The following is a 19429-nucleotide window of genomic DNA, read 5'->3' on the forward strand; positions in this document are numbered from 1 at the left end:
TTTTCCTATTAAAACAATTACACTCATAGAATATAAGACTAGAGCTTTAAACAAAGCAACAGAATAAATATTGGGATCAAGATTTCAGCAAGCAACATATTTAAAAGCAGTTCTATCAAGCTATATAAGAATTAATTGATTCTCATTACTATATTTTATTCTGTCATTCTAGCCTATCTAGAGAATTGATGTTTTAAAGACACCAGAGCTCCTAGGATTTTGCCACAAACTATCTAACAAGGACAAGAAGGCACCTGCCTAGCTAGGTTCAGAATGCCTACCAAATCCAACTACCACGGTCCTTGGGCTACATGGAATACAGAAAAGCCTAGCACATGTGTGCATACATGTGCACGCACACGTATGAACATGAAATTTAGTTCCAAAGGGGACAAAACTGGAAAGAAAGCTTTTCTTTTTTTCACCTTCTCTAAGTTTACAAAAAAAGGTGGGCCTAAAGGGTACAGCTGTTTGGGGGGAATGTCTAGCAATTCCTCAAAATGTTAAATGTTGAGTTACCTTTATGACCTAACGAATTACTCCTAGGTATATACCCAAGAGAAATGAAAAATATATTCACACAAAGAACTCGTACATGAATGTACACAGTAGCATGATTCATGATAGCAAGAGATGGAAACAACCCAAATGGCCTTCAATGTGTGAGTGGATACACAAAGTGTGATATATCCACACAATGTAATATTATTTGGCAATAAGATGGAATGGAGTGCTGATTCATGCTACAGCATCAATGAACTTTGAAAACATCATGCTAAATAAAAGAACCTAGTCACAAAAACAACATATTGAGTGATTCCATTTATCTGAACTGGCCAGAACAGGCAAATTTATAGCAACAGAAAACAACAGTGGTTGCCTGGGGTTGAGGGTGGGAAAGGGGAATAGAGAATGACAGCTAATGTGTACAGGGCTTCTTTTTGGGGTGATGAAAATGTTTTAAAATGGATTCTGGTATTGGTTGCCCAACTGTGAACATTCTAAAAACTGCTGAATTGTACACTTTCAATGGGTGAATTTCACTGTCTGTGAATTTTATATCAATAAAGTCATTGTTGTTTTTTTATGTGGGTCCTATTGTTCTTATCAGATCAGCATTCCTAGTTGAACTTATCTACACCCAAGCTTGAAACCCCTCCAGCACATACATAAGTGATAACAATGAGGCAGCTGGCTCCAGTTCCCTTCTAAATCACCTGAGCAATAACATAGTTAGCGTGCTCTGGTCTCAGGTCAATTTGGAAACAGGGTAAGAATCAAATCAGGGGAAGGAGCAAAGCAAAAACAAATGGTAAACAATGAGCATATGAAAAGATGCTCCACACCATTAGCCATCAGGGAAATACAAATCAAGACCATAATGAGATACCATTTCACACCCATTAGGATGGCTAGAATCAAAAAGATATTAAACCCACAGCCTCTCTAGTAAAAAAAAAATTAAATTAAAAATAAAAAAGATAAATATCAACAAGTATTGTCTAGGATGGAGAGAAATTTGAACCTTCACACATTGCTGGTAGGAATGGAAAATGGTACAGCCCCTTTGGCAGTCTGGCCATACTTCCAAAGGTTAAACTTAAGAGTTATCATATGATCCAGTCATTCTACCCTTCATTATACATTCCTTGGTATATACATTGAAAATAGATGTCTACACAAAGACCTGTACACCAATGTTCATAACAGCGTTGTTTATTATAGCCAAAAAGTGGAAACAACCCAAATGTCCCTTCAATGTGTGACTGTATAAATAAGATGTGGTCTATCCAGACAATGGAATATTATTCCACCATAAAAAGGAATGAAGTACTGATACATGCTACACCATGAATGGACCTCGAAAACATTATGCTAAGTGAAAGGCAGACACAAAAGGCCACATGTTGTATGATTTCATTTAAATGAAATGTCCAAAATAGGCAAATACATAGAGACAGATTAGTAGATCAGTGGTTGCCTAGGGCTGAGATGGATGGGGGAATTAGGTAGTGAAGGCTAAAGAGTACACGGTTTCTTTTTGGAGTAACAAAATTGTTCTAAAATTGATTGTGGCTGTGTACAGCTCTGTGAACAGTCTAAAAGTAACTAAAATGTAAACCTTAAATGAGTGAATTATATGGCAAGTGGATCATATTTCAATAAAGCTGTTATAAAAAATGAATGACAACTCAATTTCACATGAAATGAGAAATGCCTACTTATTGTATTAATATACTTAAGCCTTCACACATTTGCTATCAAGTCAAGCAAATCAACTCCCACCTTTTGGCACTCCTCCTGAGGTTCTGCTCCCCACCCCCCAACCCGGCAATATTTCCTAGCAGTCTTCCTAAATTCACTTTACTTATGCAGGAGAGGGGTTCTCCCTCAGGCTCCCAGTAGCTCTTTCCCCAGGTTATTTCCTCCTTTGGATCAAGAGTTTGTCGAAGCCAGGGCTAAGATGCTAATATTTGGAGTTTGTTTTACTTCACTTGTTAACAGCTTCTGGTACCTGAAAAGTCTCAGAGTGGTATCTTTGGCTGTTTCCAAATATGTCTTTGTAACAGGTAGTTGTGGCACAGTGGCAGAAAGCCCTGGACCAGAAGTCCCCAGAAAATTTGAATTCAGGTTTTGAGTCTGACCCCCGCCTGAACCTTGAGTAAGTCACTCAACCTCTCTGACCCTCACTTTCTGCATCTGTAAAATGGCGCTAATATCACCCATTCCACAGAGTTATCCTGAAATTTAATGCTTACAAAAGCACCTGTAACGTAGAAATACTCGATAATTCAGTTCAACAAATAACATGCCAAGCTCAGGACTAAGTGTTGGGAACACAAAGATAAACACAACAGTAGCTGCCTTCAAATCATTTGCAGTGCACAAATGTTTGTTAATAGGAATTAATTTTCTTTCTTCCTTACCTAAGCCTTCTTTCAGGATGGCAGTAGGAGTTTCAAGACTTTTAATTCTTTATCTTGGTATACTGTTACCTCTATGATCTCCAGAGATTATGATGATAAGGTAGCAGCTATGTTTACATCCTTTGCTCTCAAACAGGAGGAGATGGGGATGGTCACTTAAAAGTTATAGGAAAAATTCTCCTTTATGCTTTCAAGTTATTGTCAACACTGATGCTTAACTCTTCCAGGCCTTACCTGAAGGTGTTTCATTGTGAAAGCGATTATTCAGTACCTTAAAATAATTTTCAGAAAACTCTCATTTTCTCTCTTTCCCTGTGCTCCTAGCTTGTCTGGATTTACATTCCAGTTGAAAATACTGGTCACAAAGGATCAGCTCCCAGTTTAGATACCTTAGGCACCAATTTCTGGCTCGCCTCCTGATTTCTGGATCAGGTTTTACTGTGAAAACAAAAGGTTTTCCAGAAAAATACTAGCTCAGTTTATAAACAAGCTGACATAAAGTAAGTAGATAGAAAAAGGTAGGAGATGTTCATAAATAAAAATGTTATGATATGAAGCCCATCCTTCCCTTGATACAGCAATTCCACAAGTTACAGAAAAAAAAATTATATATATATATATATTTTGTTTTAGAACAGATTGGAAGAAAGCCTTTGCCAAGAGCTAGTTGTTTAAGCTTTCAATCTGAATTTTAAGCAGGATTATACATGCCCAATAACAACAGGCTATTTTTAGCTAATAGGTAGGATTTCTGTGTCCACAATGGTTTGCAGCAATCAGGAATGAAACTATTAAACAGCATCTCTCACTGTGGTACCTCATCATTTAGCACTTGTATTTCTATTTTAATATTTTCCAAAGGTTCACTGTAAAAATATTTATTAAGCACCCATGATCGACAGAATACAAGGTTGAAACGGAAAGATTATAGCTCCTATACTTCCTTTTGGATTGAACCCACCACAAACCAAATATATGAACGAATCTCTAGGTTAGAGCATTCCTACCAAGTTGCCATCCAGCAACTTGGAGATACTCCAGGGGAGATATGTTAGGAAGCAACTATCCTAAACCTAACACCCACCCAAAGCTTATAACCTCCCCCATCCCCATTTACGTATTAAAAGGAGCAGAGGAGTAACGAAAATGTTTTAAAATTGATCGTGGTGGATGCACTACTTTGTGAACATATTTAAAAACTACTGAATTATAATTTTAAAGGGACGAACTGTGCGGCATACGAATTAAATCGCAATAAAGCCATTTTTAAAAAGGAGGAAAAGTTATTACTCTGATAGCTCTAATTAGCCAAAGCTATTTTTTAAGCTCTCATGCTAAAGACTATCTAGCTAAAGGCTGCACTGGTTTGGTAATGACACTTCATTGCCAAATGAAGTAGCCACTGAGATGATTCTAATACTCCCTTCCACACACATTTTTTTCTCATGCTCTTTCCCTAGTCTCTCTTCTGGTATTTCCCCATTCCCCTTCAAGACATACTATGTCTTAGGTCTTTCAGGTATACACAAACACGACTTTGTCCCAACTGGTGGCCCTCAGGATTCAACTGATTGCTGACCCTCCCTGGCAACTTTCCCTTCATGACCTTGGGCAAGTCATCATGTCCTTGCTTCCAGGTCACTGTTCTAGTCTGCACAATGAGGGGTTGAACTGCATGATCCTTTCCAGCTCTAAGTGAAAAAAAAATTCAAATAAGGAACATTGACTTGGCCAATAATATGCAAAAGCTCTGTCATTTTAGCCAACGGACATATATTTGGATTATTCATTTTGTAAATACCACCGTGATGCAATCCTCCAAAGAACAATGTTAAATATGTTTATAAAAGGATCACCATGAAGTCCTTATTTTTTAAAATTAGCACTTTATCAAAGAAAACACAGAGCCCAACTGGAATGCTTGATAGTCTCTCTGGACCAGTCTCCAGGAGTCCATTTTCAAATGCAATAAAAAAAAATTTTGCATGTTGCAGCACTGTTGAATTTACCAAACCAAAGAAAGAAAGACTGGGGCGGTAGAGCCTTAAGCACAGTGGTTCAATAAATCCTACGAGAAGAAAAGCTTTGTGGAACAAGTGGTAGAAAGACCTAACATAATGACAGCACCTCGACATATATTACAGACTCTCAGAAATAAGCTCAGAGGGCAATGAACTCTGCAGGAATCCCCTTACCCTGGAAACCTACAGTTTTTTTATGCGTTCAGGTTGCATTCCCCCCAAAAAAGTGACTGGGATCTCTAGTCACAAGTTTCCAACTTACTACCACCAGACATTCTAAATTCATTGTTTCCATGTGCCCAACCTTAGAGAACAAAACCAAAAGAAACACGTCAATTTCTCCTGCACATGCAAAAAGAAACACATCCATTTCTCCTACACACACGCATACAAACACACAAATAAGCAAGAGAAACCATTTCCTTTGCAGAACCTTACATTTTCTAAGTTGTGGGCCTGAAATGGACAAATGTTGGTCGCTAATAAAAATCAGACGTTTGCTTCTGTATGCCAAGAATCAAACAGTACACGCATAACTCATAAAAACAATAACCCCAAGGTGTGTTCCTTGTCATGAAGCTGAACACCAAACATGGAGAGAAATAACTCAAAGTATCCATTTGCATCCCTCTTTCCCATTAGGGCAGACCAACAAGCCCTCCTATTATTACCTCCCTACACTTCCGTCCACCATGCAAAACGTCTGTGCCAAAAGGTGGCTGTTGGCAGGACTCTCTTTTCTTGCTTTCCCCCTCGGGCTCTTGGCTTGAGGCATCTATCAAGAGTGAGGGGCAGAAAGCACAAAGGTAGGAGCTTTTGATCCCCTTCAGCTTGGCAACAGGGCTCCCCGCCTCTCCTCTTCTCATCCAGGCACCAGGGCACCTGCCAGAGAGAGGCCCCTTCCTCCACCCTAGTAACCGACCAGCAGGATCTAGGTGTTCAAGGGAGTCGTGGAGCAGCAGTTCTCAGGGACAAAGGGAGTCAGGAACAGTAGGAAAAGCCTGGCGAACAAAGGGGGGAGGCAAGGGGAGCACCAAGCCAATCTCGGGTGTTCCCAGAGGTAGCCAGGTTTGGTGGTGAAACGCGTGAGGGGGGAGGGGAAAGGTTAGAAAATTCCTCTGGGGATAGGGATCCCAGGAGAGCTGCTGGGGGCGCAGCTGCCGGCAGAAAAGCGGCTGTAGGCAGGGCCGAGGCCCTGGAGCAAGAAAGGGGGCACGCTTCGCGAGTGAGCCGAGGTGATGGCCAAGGGCTGAAGACGGCCAGGCAGGGCCCAGCCGAGGAAAAGCAGGGGGATCTCTCAGCCCCGCGCGGGCGTTCCTCGGGGTCCCGGGAAGGGGCCCCTCAGGACCCGCGCGAAAGAAGACTGCGCGCCGTGCAGGGAGTGGAAGGCATACAGCGAAGGGATTCAGGGGGCAAGCGGGGGAAGGGAAAGGCAGAGTTGGGGGCGCAGTCTTGGAAAAGAGAAAAGCGGAGAACAGAACGGAAGAGAGGCTAGAGGGAACTGTGAGGGAGTCTGACTCCCGTCCGCCCTACCTCACCTGGCGCCGCGATCGGAATCCAGGTCTAGTCCTGAGGAAGCACAAGCTCCCGACGGCCCCTCCGTCCCGCGCGGGAGACCATAGACACAAAGCGGGGCGCGCGGGAGGAGGGAGGAGGGAGGAGGGAGGGGAAGGGAGGAGGAGGAGACGCCTGAGGCGCACGAGGGGGAAAGGAGGGGCACCGGGCACCCTCCTCCTGGGTCAGGGGGCGGGGCTTGCGGCTAGAGGCCGCACCCCTTCCAGCCAATGGCCACCCCGCCGGCCAGCTAGCCAGGGCGTGCCTTCCAGCAGCTCACCTCTGCACCTGGGGCTGTACTGGCCCCAGCCAATCGAACGCCTATATTTGCATAAGCGGCCCCCAAGCCTAGGTACAGATGAGACTACAAATAAGAACCCCCCGCAGGGGAAAGGGAATCAACTCCCCATCCCTTACTCCAAAGACCTTCCTAGCGCGTTTGTGGGTCTTTCACGATGAGGGGAGGGAAGTGGGGTTCTTAAAGGCTGGCCCCAGATCCCCTAGGCCGGACCTTTTTTCCTACCCTCCTTCTGTTCCAGGGGACCCAGTTCCATGCCTTCGCCTCTGAGCCCTCCACCTCCCCTCCCCTTTTTCCAGTCTCCCCAATCTCAATGCTTCCTCCCAGAGGCTGCTGCCCACTGCTGGCATTCTGCTGCACTGCAGAAGGCTCTGAACAGCAGGTTCTGAACACAACCGTATTTATTGATGCTCCCCAGCTGACCAAACCCATCCCTACCCAGAATGAAAGAGAGAAGGATGAGGTTACTGCACTAGAGCAGAAGAGACCTGGTCAAATGGCTTCATTACCTATCATGGCAGAAAGCCAACCCTTAATAGAAATCTAACCTCCCCAAACTATCTCTTCCCACCGCCTCTTCTCATACCTTCAGGTCTGTACTGGGCCACAATAGTGACTGACTGGCCAGCCCGTTTCAGAGCAGCCGCAGCCTGCTCATGAGTTGCATTCCTCAGGTTCACTCCATTCACCTGTACAAAGAGAGGAGCTGTGAGCCATTCCCAAAGCAAGAAAGGAGTCCCCTGTCCTAACAGGAAGCTGGGTAGCCCATCCCTAGGCCAATTTGGATGCCTTTCCTAATATCCCATCCTTGTCCCCTAAGACAAAACCTAAAGGATACAACAGCTCCATTATTATTTTTGTGTAGATCAAATGCCAGTCAGGGTTAAGAACCAAGAGACATTCATTTCCTCCTCAAGGATAAGTCTGCTCTTGGTTCCTGTCCCTTATTAAGGAAATCTGTAAAGAGAAGGTAAGTTTTCCCAGCTCTAAGCCCTTCCCCCAACTCAGGAAGCATTCCTTAGAGAAAGCAAGGTCTCATCTTTTCCCTTTTAGACTAGCACAGCTCTCATCCTCCCACCTCTCCTTTGTCTCCTCACCGATAAGATCCGGTCTCCCCTGCGCAGCTCCCCACTCAGGTCAGCTGGGCCTCCTGCCAGGATGAAGGAGACAAAAATGCCTTCTCCATCCTCTCCTCCTACAATGTTGAAGCCCAGGCCTGTGGAGCCCTTGTGCAGGATGATCTTGCGGGGCTCTCTGGTGGGAAAGGAGGAGAGGGATCAGGACAAAGTATGTATAAACTTTTTCCTATGAGGACCAGCCTGGAACCAAGGTTCATACTTGCTGTAGGGAGTAAGGATATGGATCCCTGTCGGTATGATACCCTGTCCCTCCCTTTCTCTTCTGAAACTCGCTTGGCTGCTCTTTCCTGCCAGGTGCCAAGTTTCAGTTCCTCTTCCCTCCCTTCTTACTGAGAGCTTAGAGTCAACTTCCCAGTGGACAGTCTCCTACTCTGTCTGGTCAACCAAACTCTACTGTGGGCTCTAGACACCAACACTCACTGGTCCTCGTCCTCCCCAGATTCTCCTATCCTGCCAACCAGTGTAATGGAACCTGGGTCATGAAAAGGGGTAATCCTTAGGGGCAGTGGGATCATCCTGGGGTATTTGTACTCTTACACATGCTTCCTCCATAGTCTCAAAATTCCACCCTTCAAACATGACCTCTACCTTCCCCAACAACATACTTGAGTTACCAGTTTCCATTATATACCCTTGTTAAGTGATATGAGAGACAAAGAAATCCCAGGACCCCAAAAGGAACTTAGGAGTCTAACTGAAGAGAGGGGGCAAGCATGGAAAAATAATAATGATAATAATACAACTAAAACTAAACATGCCTAAGGAATCCCTCCATAAAAGGTCACAGTGCTATCAGGCAAGAGCAGACACCGCACACGGAACAGGGCACACGGGGCCGCATATGGATATCCAGACAACTTGACTCCCAGCACACTCTACTGGCCCACGGACTTTACTTGTTTTAAGCATCTTTCTTCGGAGGAGCCCCCAAGTCCTTTCTCACTCCCAGTCTCGGTCGCGGGACTCCCTCCCTGAGTTCCCATATCCTGGATGCTCTTCCTCACACCCCTTCTCTCCTACCTTGCATCCCCTCCAGGCCGCAGGGAGCGGAGAGGCCAGGCCCACCTCTGCGAAGCCCTCCTCCAAGCCGAGGCCGAGCCCAAGCCCGAGCCCAAGCCCAAGCCCAAGCCCAGGGCCAAGCTGGGGCCTGAGAACTTGCGTGCCTTCTCCATAGTTCCTATGGCTCTGCCCCGTCCGCCTACCCTTCCGGCTCCACTGCAGCCAGCCCGGCAGCCTATCAGGCCCCACCCCGCAAACCTGTCCCCCGGAATCCCGGCCGGCTGGACCAGTTCCTCCGCGGCCGCCACCGCCACCGCCGCTGCCGCCGCCGCCGCCGCCGCCGCCGCCGCCGCCGAAGTAGGGCGGGGCCGATCTCTGGGAGGTCAGCGGCCTGCAAGCCTCCCTGCGTCCCGCCGACCCCAGCGGCTGAACCGCTTTCTTCTGAATTTTGGAGCGGAAACAGCAGAGGGGGCTTGCCACGATCTCGGAGCGCGAAACCGCACAGTCTCCATCTCCTCGACCCCCTTAATGCTCGACCCCACCCTTTTCCTCCACAGTCGGATCCCGGGCCACACACTCGGCACGCCCCCTGACGGCAGAACGTATCCCTGCAGCAACCACTGTCTCTCTCTAGGGCCCCAAGGGACCGAGAGAGGGCCTCAGACTCCAGAGAAGGGACCGATGAGGGACTTAGCCTCTTCTTTGCCATACTACAAAGGAGCCTGTGGCACCCCAGGAACTGATTCCTCTCGTTCCCCCTCCCTGCACAAGATGAATTTGGGGGCGGGGGTGGGGTGGGGCAAGGGTCTTACCTGGTGAAGTCCTCCTCGGTCAGCATGTGCCTGGGGATGGGAGAGTAGCGAGCTGGGGGAATCTGAGGAGCCGCAGGGTAGCTGACCTTGCTCTCCACCGCCCCAAGATAACCCAGGTTGGAATTATGGCTTATGTGGTTGTCAGCCAAGGCAGTAAAAGCTGGAATCAAGAAAAGGAGAGAAGAGTTCAGAGACCACTCCAGGCAGTAACTCTATCCCCAACCCCCTCCAAGGACTTTCTTCCTCACCTCACCTCAGGTACAAAAGAGACCAAGGGAAGCCAGTTCCACGGGCCTCTCCTCTCCACTCCACCCCCTCCATGGTCCCTCCTCCACACCTCCGCAGACCCTTTCTGAATCGTGGGCTCACTCCTGTGAGTCTTAGAAAGCTGAAGTCAAGACAGTCTACAAAGAAGGCATGACTAGAGATGTGACTAATAATAATCTTTCACATATCTATAGCCTAATACAGTTTTCAAAGAGCTTTCTTATTCCATGATCTCATTTGATCTTTGCAGCAGTTCTATGAGGAAGGCAGGACATATATCATTAGCTCCTTTTTTGCCAAAGAGGAAACTGAAGATAGGTGAAAGGGACTTGTCCAAGGTCACCCAGCTCTAAAGGGACAGAGCTGAGATTTGAACTACTAGTCCTCTGTTCTCTCTTAAACAAGGATCCCCACAAGAGACCAAAGTTGCAGGGGCTTCAGACCAGGAACAGGTCCAGATGGGTACGTACTGCTGGCGTAGTCTGGGGGTGCATACATGTCGTTGAGTTGAAGGTTGCCTGGCTTGGCCACCTTCAGATAAACCATATCAGATGTGTTCTTCAGCGAAGCTACAGCCTCCTCGTGCCTCACATCCTGCAGATTGGTATTGTTCACCTAGAAGAGGAGAGACCCTAAGGCTAGCACTTGGGAGAAGAGATGGCCTCTCCAGGAAACCCTGAGGGTGCCCTTTCAGGGAAATCCAATAGAGCCCGAATAGAGGTCCCAATATAGTGTTGTGAGGAGCAGAGAGGCAGGAAGGAGATCAGGATACAGAGAGAGAGAGAGAGCCCCAGCCATGGAGAGAAGTTGGGCTTTGGTGCTGGATAAACACAATTCAGATGATGCTGTTGAAATTCCCCATGATGCCTGGTCCCTGAGTGAGGTTTAGGTGGAGTGAGAAGGTGCCGGAGCTCCATCAGCCCACCATACCACTTGGGCATTGCCGTGAAGGCTGTCTTACCGCCAGCAGCCGGTCCCCGATCTGCAGGCGTCCATCCTTCTGGGCAGCACCCCCCTCGATGATCTTGGTGATGTAGATACTGTTGTCTCCTGGGATATGCTGGTTGCCAATGCCCCCAGCAATGCTGAAACCCAGGCCTGGGTGGGAGCCAGCAGTGGGTGGGAGGGACCACAAGGAGAGGTCAGAGCGCCCAGTCCATCCCAAATCCAATCTCCCTCCACCCAGCCAGCCCACTAGCCCCACAGGAGTTCCCCTGGGGTTCCCAAAGAGGAGGCTGTGATCCCAAGGTCAGCAAGGATGAGACTGAGGTCAAGGAAGAAGGAAAAGTGGCAGGGTGGGGAAATGTCAAGGAGTTAGGTCATTCCCTTCCATTTCCTAGAAGGCCAGCCAGGACCTGGGGCCAGGGGCTCTGGCCAGAGCAATAGAACCTGGAGGGCTGTACCTTTGGGCCCTTTGAGTAGGTTGACCTCCATGATGGTCTCTGGTGGGGGCTGTCGCCTCCGCACCACCAACCGCACCACAGGACCCGCCTCCTTCAGTGCTTCCACGGCCCGGCTGTGCACCACCTCTGATACGTCCACCTCATTCACCCGCAGCACACAGTCATTCACCCTGTGGGGGAAGCCAGAGAGACATGACACTATGCCAAGGACCCTCCACCCCCTCTCCCGCCTTCTCCCCATTCCCTCCCCTCCTCCCCTCCTCCTCCCTCTTCTCTCCTCTTTCCCACCCCTTGCCCCTCCTACCTCTCCTTCCCCACTTTAGGTCTTTGATCAAAGGGTCATCCTGCCAGGCCAGTCCTACTACCCTCAGCTACATCCTGCCCCTGCCACCCCAGCTCTGCTTCCAGGCCACCTCACCCCAGCCTCCCGTCCATGGCAGCCGCTCCACCAGGGATGATCTTGGTGATAAAGATGCCAGGGTCATCGGGGACATGGGGGTTGTCAATGCCACCTGCGATACTGAAGCCCAGGCCGGAGTTGCCCTGCCGAAGTGGGTGGAGGAGTACAGTCTGTTTACTCAGAGGGCACAAAGGAGGGTTTCCGGCACCCCACCTCCCCTTACCTCCCTAGGCAGGTTCTCCAGGCATCAGAAGGGAAAACGGTGGGCAGGGGGGCCGGGTCATCAGAAAGCCTCCATGCCAGCCTGTGCAGACCATCCTCCACAGAGGCCTTGGCATGGAGGCCTTGGCAAACCCCATTCCCTCTCCAGCTCCCCAGGTCTCAGCGAGCAAGATCAATTAATATCCATTAGTCAGTTGGTTGATTGATGCAGTGATGCAACATCTGAGGGCAGCTATTTCCCCATCCTCTCAAAGTAGGACCCTCCATGAGTCTTGACACCAAGGCCCAAGACCTTCCCTTTTCCCGGCTTGTGCCCACCTCATCCCTCTCATTCCTCCCACTGTCAGACTCACCCGCTCAAGTACTATCTCCTCATACTTGAACATGCCATCACTGCCATTCACCTAGGAGAAGATAAAGGCAGTTCTCTGAGTGCCTCTGCTCTCTCAGCCATCTGCCCCCTGATCCACCTGCCTTCCACTCCACCCCACTTCCCACAGAGCAGTAGAGCTTGAATCTACCCGAGGGGAGTTCCTGGCCACAGATGAAAACAGCCTGACCCTCGAGGGGGCCACGCCCCTCCCCTGGCTACCAGCCGGGTCAGGCCAAACCCAGCTGCTCATTTAGCCCAGATCAATTGTCTCGGACTAAGCCAGCCAGCGGTTCACTCACCAAGAGGCTGGGCTACAGGGCCTCTGGGTTCACTAGGAGGGGTGCGGGGTGGCCTGAGAGGGATGGCAGAGATAGAGCATGGCAGATGAACCATGCCACTCCCAACATATAGCGGGAACCCAGGGACCTCGACAGGGATCCCCCTCCCCTTCTGAACCAGAGATCTCCCTGACTCGGAGATCATAGAGTCCCACAGCACTACATCTGGAAAGGTAGCAGACACCATCTTGTCCAAGCCCCTTCATGTTATAGACGGTGACACTGAGGCCCAGAACACATTGGAAACTCGTGGCACAGCAGGGGCTAGAACTTGGCTCTCCAGGTGCTCATTTGATTAAAGCAGGCCACCAAGGCACTTGATATTTTAGTCACTCATCCTCTCCCCCCAGAAGAGCTGTAGGCAAGAGGAAAGCTCCCCCTTCAAAGCACCTCCTGAATTCTCACTGTACATTTTCTTCTGTGTCCAGAAACCCAACTACTTGCATGGGCAGAAGGTGCCAAAGTCTTAATCCATTTTCTATCAAGGAGCTTTTGATGCTGAACCCTTCATGTTCCCCAGCAGAAAGGTCCAGGGTGGGATCTGGGCAGGAATCAGAGGCAAAGCCAGGAGTGGGATGGGAGCAGACTGGACAAGATTCCTCATGAGGTAGAAGCTGATGACACATGGGCTAATTGGCAGCAGAGCCCATGGCCTTCAACATGCAGTAGCCATGGGAGGAGAGGCAAGAGAAGGGGTTAGAAACGCAGGGTTGGTCTAATTCACAATGGTGGCCTCCCAAACAGGACGCACATATAGCCATTTGTCAAGTAAAAATATAACACTGGACAGACAAGTAGCATCTGCTCCTTGGCTCCCACTCCCATCCTCAAGCATGGAGAGGGTATGAGTAGCCAGCCCTCTTGCCTCTCTCCTCAGGTATCTAGGCACCCCTTCCCCTCATTTTTCTCTGGCTGCATTGGGTCTTTCATGCCTTCTGGCCTTCTCTTCCTCAAGAAGAAAAGAGCTAGAAACAGTGGGTGGGGGCTCCTCCGCATATCCCACTCTGCCTCCTCCCCTGCCCCACCTCCACCCCTCATAGCTTTGGCTTCGGGAAGCAGAGAGGAGAGAAGGAATGAGCTAGCTAGTCATATGTCCACCCTCTATGGGCCTGGCCCCAGGACTTTATGTCCTGCAGCCCTGAGAGTTGGTGGGAAGACTCCAGCTGTAACCCCTGTCCTGGTCCCTGATCCCAAGAAAAAGAAGCCAGGGTGCTTCAAAGCTCCATGACCAATGCAGACAGACACACAGGCAAAAGGACCCCCATGTGGGTTTTGGAGTACTGTGTGTGCCCATGTGTGCCTAGCCATGTCTCAGGCTTAACTGAGTACGGTCCCAGAGAAACCCGCTACCACTGGCCCCCCCTCTGGCCCTCCTCCCCCACTCAGGGCCCCTGCTCCCAGGACCAGGAACCATCCAGAGATCGGTCCTGGCAAAGAAAACTTGGTCAACTGGCTCAGCCCTAGGACTAGCATCTGTCCTCCAGCTGAGCTGGGCAAGCATGAGAGGGTGTTTGCAAGGGGAGGGCCCCAGGGCAGAGGGAAAGGGGGATTTGCTGGAGAGGGCAAGAGGTTAAGGCAAGGGATGCAGAAAGCAGAAAGTGCAGACCGACAGAAAGCCCCAGGAAGTCTCCACCTTTGCTTCTGAGTGAGAGCACATCCTATCCCCAGAGGAGGACAGAGGGCAGCCAGAACGGTCACCAGCTTGGGGCAGTCAGCACCTGCCCTCGACAGCAAAGCCTTCTCCTCCTCTCTCCCCATCCTGGGGGCTGCAGAGCAGGATAACCAGACAGTCCCCCCACCATGCATGCCAGGGACCTGGCTTTGCCGGCCCAGCCTCCATTTTGCTGCTTCTCCCACAGATGCTCCTTCCATTTTCTAAGCTGGCAGTTTAGGCTGGAAGTGGAAGCCGGAGTTGTGCCCAGCACCCAGGGGGCTCCCGAGCTGTGCCAAGTCAGGGCTGGGGGGACAAGTTTTCCCACATCTGGGGGTACTCAAGGGGGACATGCCCCACTGGGCCAGTCCCTGCACCAGGGCACCATGCCGGTTCTGGATGGAGGAAGCTTGCTTCAGCACCCCCCACAACACACACATACACACACACACACACACACACACAATACACATACATTTCAGAGCTGCTTGGACAAAAGAGTCCGTCCTTCTTAGCAGCCTCTTAGCCTCGCTTGGGACGTGTCTCTTGCCTCCTCCCCCTCCCCTCCTTTGCCTGTCAAACGCCTCTCACTAGGGACACTACACACACACACACACACACACACACACAGCCACCCATATGCACACACTCACAGCCACATGCTCACACACATACATGTAGCCACACACACGGGTAAATACAGCTATCCCTACAGCCTTATCTACAAAGGCATCCTCACACATCCATGTGCACATTCACACACAAAGGGACTGGGATGGAGAGCGATTCATGGCATCGAGGAATGAAGCTCAGCAAGCCAGGCACATGGGGTCCTCTACATTGCTTCACAGGCGCTCCATTGCCTTCCTCCATACACCCCAACATAGGTACACACACACACACAGACACACACACACATGTCCCCCCCTACACAGAGCACCATGCCCCCTCCTCCCCTCCTGTTGAGACACACCACACACAGCCCCCGCAGAACCTCGCGCCCCCTGCCAGACACAGAGACACTGCCAAACCCCCGCACAGAGACAAACCCAATTCCCCCACACAGGAAAATGTGCCTCTCCGCCATACCTCTACCCCTTGACACACACAGCTCCTCCCAGTCCTTGCCAAATGGAGACCCCCAAACAGATACACAGAAGGAACCACACGTTTCCAACCGCCTCTCTTTGCCCAGATGCAATGCTAGGGCTCAGGGTCCACAGGCTTGGAGCCCCAGCTCCCCCTGCTGCATCCCAGGCCTCTAGGCCCCCACTCCTCAGCCCTCCTGGGTTGCTTCCTCCCGTTCTTCACCCCTCCACCCCGCGCCGGTCCATACCTGCTCATACCAGTCCCGGTTGGTGCAGGTGCACTCCGGCCACCAGCTGGGGCCGCTGCCGTTGAGTTTGGGGGTGCTCTTGCCCGGGACTGGCTTAGGGGGGACTGGCCCCACATCCCGACCGGTGGGGATGAGCTTGGCCTTGGTGCGGGGGGTGGGGGTGGCCCCCGCTTGCGAGGGCAGGGTCTGTGAGCTGTAGCCCCCATAACCAGCGCCGGCCCCATTGCCCCCACCTGGCCCGTAGGGGTCGGGTACCTGCCAGTCCCCGTAGCCGGGAGGTTCGAGGCGCCGCAGAGCGGCCAGGCGGGTCACCTCGTAGCACTCGGGGCACTTACAGCAGTGCTGGTGCTTGTGCATGGCACTGCCCCCCGTGGCTCGGACCCCCCAGCCCGCGCCGGTTTCCACGCCGCTGCCGCCGGGCTCCCGGGCACACTCGCACTGCTCGGACCAAGAAGGGGGGGGCACCCGTGGGGGCGCCCGGGCGGAGCGGGGCCTGGGGCCGGGCGGGCGTCCCGGGGCCTCTGCCCCCACGCTGCCCCGCACCCACGGCTCCCCCTCCAGCACTGGCGGCTCCGTGTCGCCCGTCGTGGTTCCTGGGCCGAGGCCCAGCGGCCGAAGAAGAAACGGGAGCCCTGGCAGAGGCTGGGTGCTGCAAGGACCGCTTCTGCTATGGTCCTCAGGATGGATCTGAGTGGAGTCAAGAGCATCTCTCCCTGGCTCCCTTCTCAGTTGATTCCAGCCAATCAGGGCGCAGAGTCAGGCAGCGGCAGCAGCAGGAATGCTAAACAGCGGCTCCTTAAAGGAACAGAGGCAGTGGCGCCCCCAGGCTCAGCCCCATCTTCCCGATCTCGCGGGCACCCCTGTCCCTAGGGTGGGGGCAAGGGGGCTTAGGCTATGGGAGGGCTCAGCCTTGAAGCTCCTTCTCCCATATCCCCCATTTCGGCCCTTCCTCTGCCTGCTCCTCCCCACCCCACTTCCAAAAAGGAGCTGCAGGGAAGATGCTCAGTGGGTCTCCCAGCTTAGCTCTGAGCTGGGGCCACCAGAAGTAAAGACTTGAGGCAGCAGAAGGGACTGAAGTGACTATGGTGCAGGGTGAGGGAGGCGCTCTGCCTTATGGGAGACCAAGGAAAAGAGCAGCATTTGAAGCTGGCTCTCCTACCAGGGCCTCCTCTTCAGGACTATTGTTCTCTCAACCTCTAGGCCCGGAAATAACCTAGACCTCACACTTGACCTTCTTTCATCACCAATCAGGGACTCAGACCCAGAACAGGGAGGAAAGAAAAACTCTAAGCCTTAGTCCCTTGTCTCCTCCAATATCACCCCCCTACAGACACATACGCAGTTTTAACAGGGAAAAGAGCTTCATGATGCCGAGAGGAGAGAGAGTCCAAAACAGGAGAAAGATAAGAGACCTGAAGTGGGAGAAGCCATTCCATGGGTCTGGAGAAGCATTGGGAGTTCCTGTCCAAGTACATCTCAGCTTCTCCTGGCTCAGCCTGTTGGGGGATGGAAGAAGGAGGATATGCTGGGAAGGCTTTACCTTTTTGTTGTTCTTGTTTTGTTCTTAGCAACTAAATAATGAGTCTTTACAAAGCCCTAAGTGCTTTGCATGCAGACAAAACCCCACTAAGTGGTACTATTATTATTTTAATTTCACCAATGGGAAATTGAGGCTCAGAGAGGCTAACACTGCTGGGTGACACAGCTAGGAAGTGATAGAATCAGGATTCAAATCCTGACCATTTGACTCCAAAATCCATGCTCTGAACCACTCTAGTACAACAGGACTATTCTAAGTTCTCCTGAAAAACTTGGATCTCAGTTTGATTCAACAAACATTCATTGAGCAAGACCTGCTTTGTGCAAGACCTTGCCTAGGTAAAAGGGCTACAGAGGTTCATTTATTAATTCAACAAATATTTATTGAGCACCTACTATGTGGCAGATGCTGTTCTAGGATCTGGGGATAAAGCAGCAAACAAACAAAAAAACCCAACATAATCTCTACCTTTGTGGAACTTACATTCGAGTGAGGAGAGGCAGACAAACAAGCACTATAAAGAAGTGAATTATATAGTATATTGGTGGTATATGCCATAAAAATAAAAGCAGAATAAGGGGGATCGAGAGTGCCGAGGGGGACAGTGGGTTGTGATATTTTTCTTCCAACTTCTTTACATTTTAATATGAAAAATTTCAGACAAACAGAAAAGTTAAAAGACTTGTACAGTCACCTCGTAAATACCCACCACTTGGATTACACAACCGACATTTTACTACACTTGATTCATCACGTATCTGTCCTTCACATATCCTCTACAACTTTTTTAAAATGAAAATTTACAAATGTACAGAAAAGTTTAAAGAATAGCACAAGGAACACCCATATAACTTCCTCATAGAGTCTTCAATTAATAATGTATTGTTATATTTGTTTTCTCACCTACCCCTCTCTCTATACACACACACACATGCACACACACACACACACATGTACACATTCTTTGTTTTTTTAATGAACCATTTCAAAGTAAATTACAGACTTCATTACACTTCTCCCCTAAATACTTCAGCATGCATCTCTTGGGAATAAAGACATTCTCCCACACAACCGTGATATTATTATAACAGTTAAAAAATTAATAATTTCACCATAAGTACATGGAACCTTGAGTAGGACATGAGATTTTGTTGGTTTGTCCACAGTGATGCCCCAATAAATCCCACAGTGATTGGAACAGTGAATAAAAAACTATTTGCAAAGTCCCCTTCGGGGAATGGTGAGAAAGAGGGAACATTCAACTTCCTCAAGTTGAATTCTTGATATTCTCACAAGCAGTGCGGACAATCAAAGCTATAGGCTGCACCCCCAATCTTGGGGTTTGTTCATATGAAGCTTAATCCCACAAAGGATAGGTCAAACCTACTTAAATTTAGGCCTAAGAGTCACCCCCAAGAGAACCTCTTTTGTTGCTCAGATGTGGCCTCTCTCTCCAGCCAACACAACAAGCAAACTCACCACCCTCTCCCTGTTTACAAGGGACATGACTCCCAGGGGTGTGGACCTTCCTGGCAATGTGGGACAGAAATCCTGGAATGAGCTAAGACTCAGCATCAAGGGACTGAGAAAACCCCTAGAATGAGCTGAAACTCAGCATCAGGGGATTGAGAAAACCTTCTCAACCAAAAGGGGGAAGAGTGAAATGAGACAAAATAAGTGTCAATGGCTGAGAGATTCCAAACAGAGTCGAGAGGTTATCCTGGAGGTTATTCTTATGCATTAAATAGATATCATCTTGTTAGTCAAGATGTAATGGAGAGGTTGGAGGGAACTGCCTGAAAATGTAGAGCTGTGTTCCAGTAGCCATGTTTCTTGAAGATGATTGTGTAATGATACAGCTTTCACAATGTGACTGTGTGATTGTGAAAACCTTGTGTCTGATGCTCCTTTTATCTACCTTATCAACAGCCGAGTAAAACATATGGAATAAAGATAAATAATAGGGGGAATAAATTAATAATTTCATATTATCTAATAGCATCTAATGTCCACTTCGTATTCAAATTAACCCAAATGTGCCTTTGATATTTTTAAAAACCATAATCTAATCAAGGTTCTTGCATTGTATTTTATCTTTAGCCTCTTTGAATCTAGAACAGTCCCATCATTTTTAACTTTTTATTTAAAA

The 19429-nt window shown here is 49.5% G+C and overlaps 1 protein-coding gene across 7 annotated transcripts in view; it reads right to left on the minus strand.

Moving 5' to 3' along the window:
• Positions 1-16097, minus strand: part of DLG3 (discs large MAGUK scaffold protein 3) — a 75176-nt gene extending 59079 nt beyond the window's left edge. For 2 of the 7 annotated variants that reach the window (XM_077145948.1, XM_077145947.1), the window contains exons 1-9: positions 15741-16097; positions 12396-12446; positions 11839-11963; positions 11421-11590; positions 10979-11115; positions 10488-10632; positions 9751-9910; positions 7898-8054; positions 7387-7489 (exon numbers count right to left, since the gene is read on the minus strand). In XM_077145948.1, the coding sequence (XP_077002063.1) occupies positions 7387-7489; positions 7898-8054; positions 9751-9910; positions 10488-10632; positions 10979-11115; positions 11421-11590; positions 11839-11963; positions 12396-12446; positions 15741-16097 (1405 nt within the window). Of the gene's footprint in view, positions 1-6481; positions 6670-7386; positions 7490-7897; positions 8055-8959; positions 9163-9750; positions 9911-10487; positions 10633-10978; positions 11116-11420; positions 11591-11838; positions 11964-12395; positions 12447-15740 lie in introns of those variants that run through there. The other 5 variants (XM_077145952.1, XM_077145951.1, XM_077145950.1 and 2 more) reach the window with 4 other exon arrangements.
• Between the last annotated feature and the right edge of the window lie 3332 nt (positions 16098-19429).

This window comes from Tamandua tetradactyla, chromosome X (assembly GCF_023851605.1).
Source record: "Tamandua tetradactyla isolate mTamTet1 chromosome X, mTamTet1.pri, whole genome shotgun sequence".
Lineage (NCBI taxonomy): Eukaryota > Metazoa > Chordata > Mammalia > Pilosa > Myrmecophagidae > Tamandua > Tamandua tetradactyla.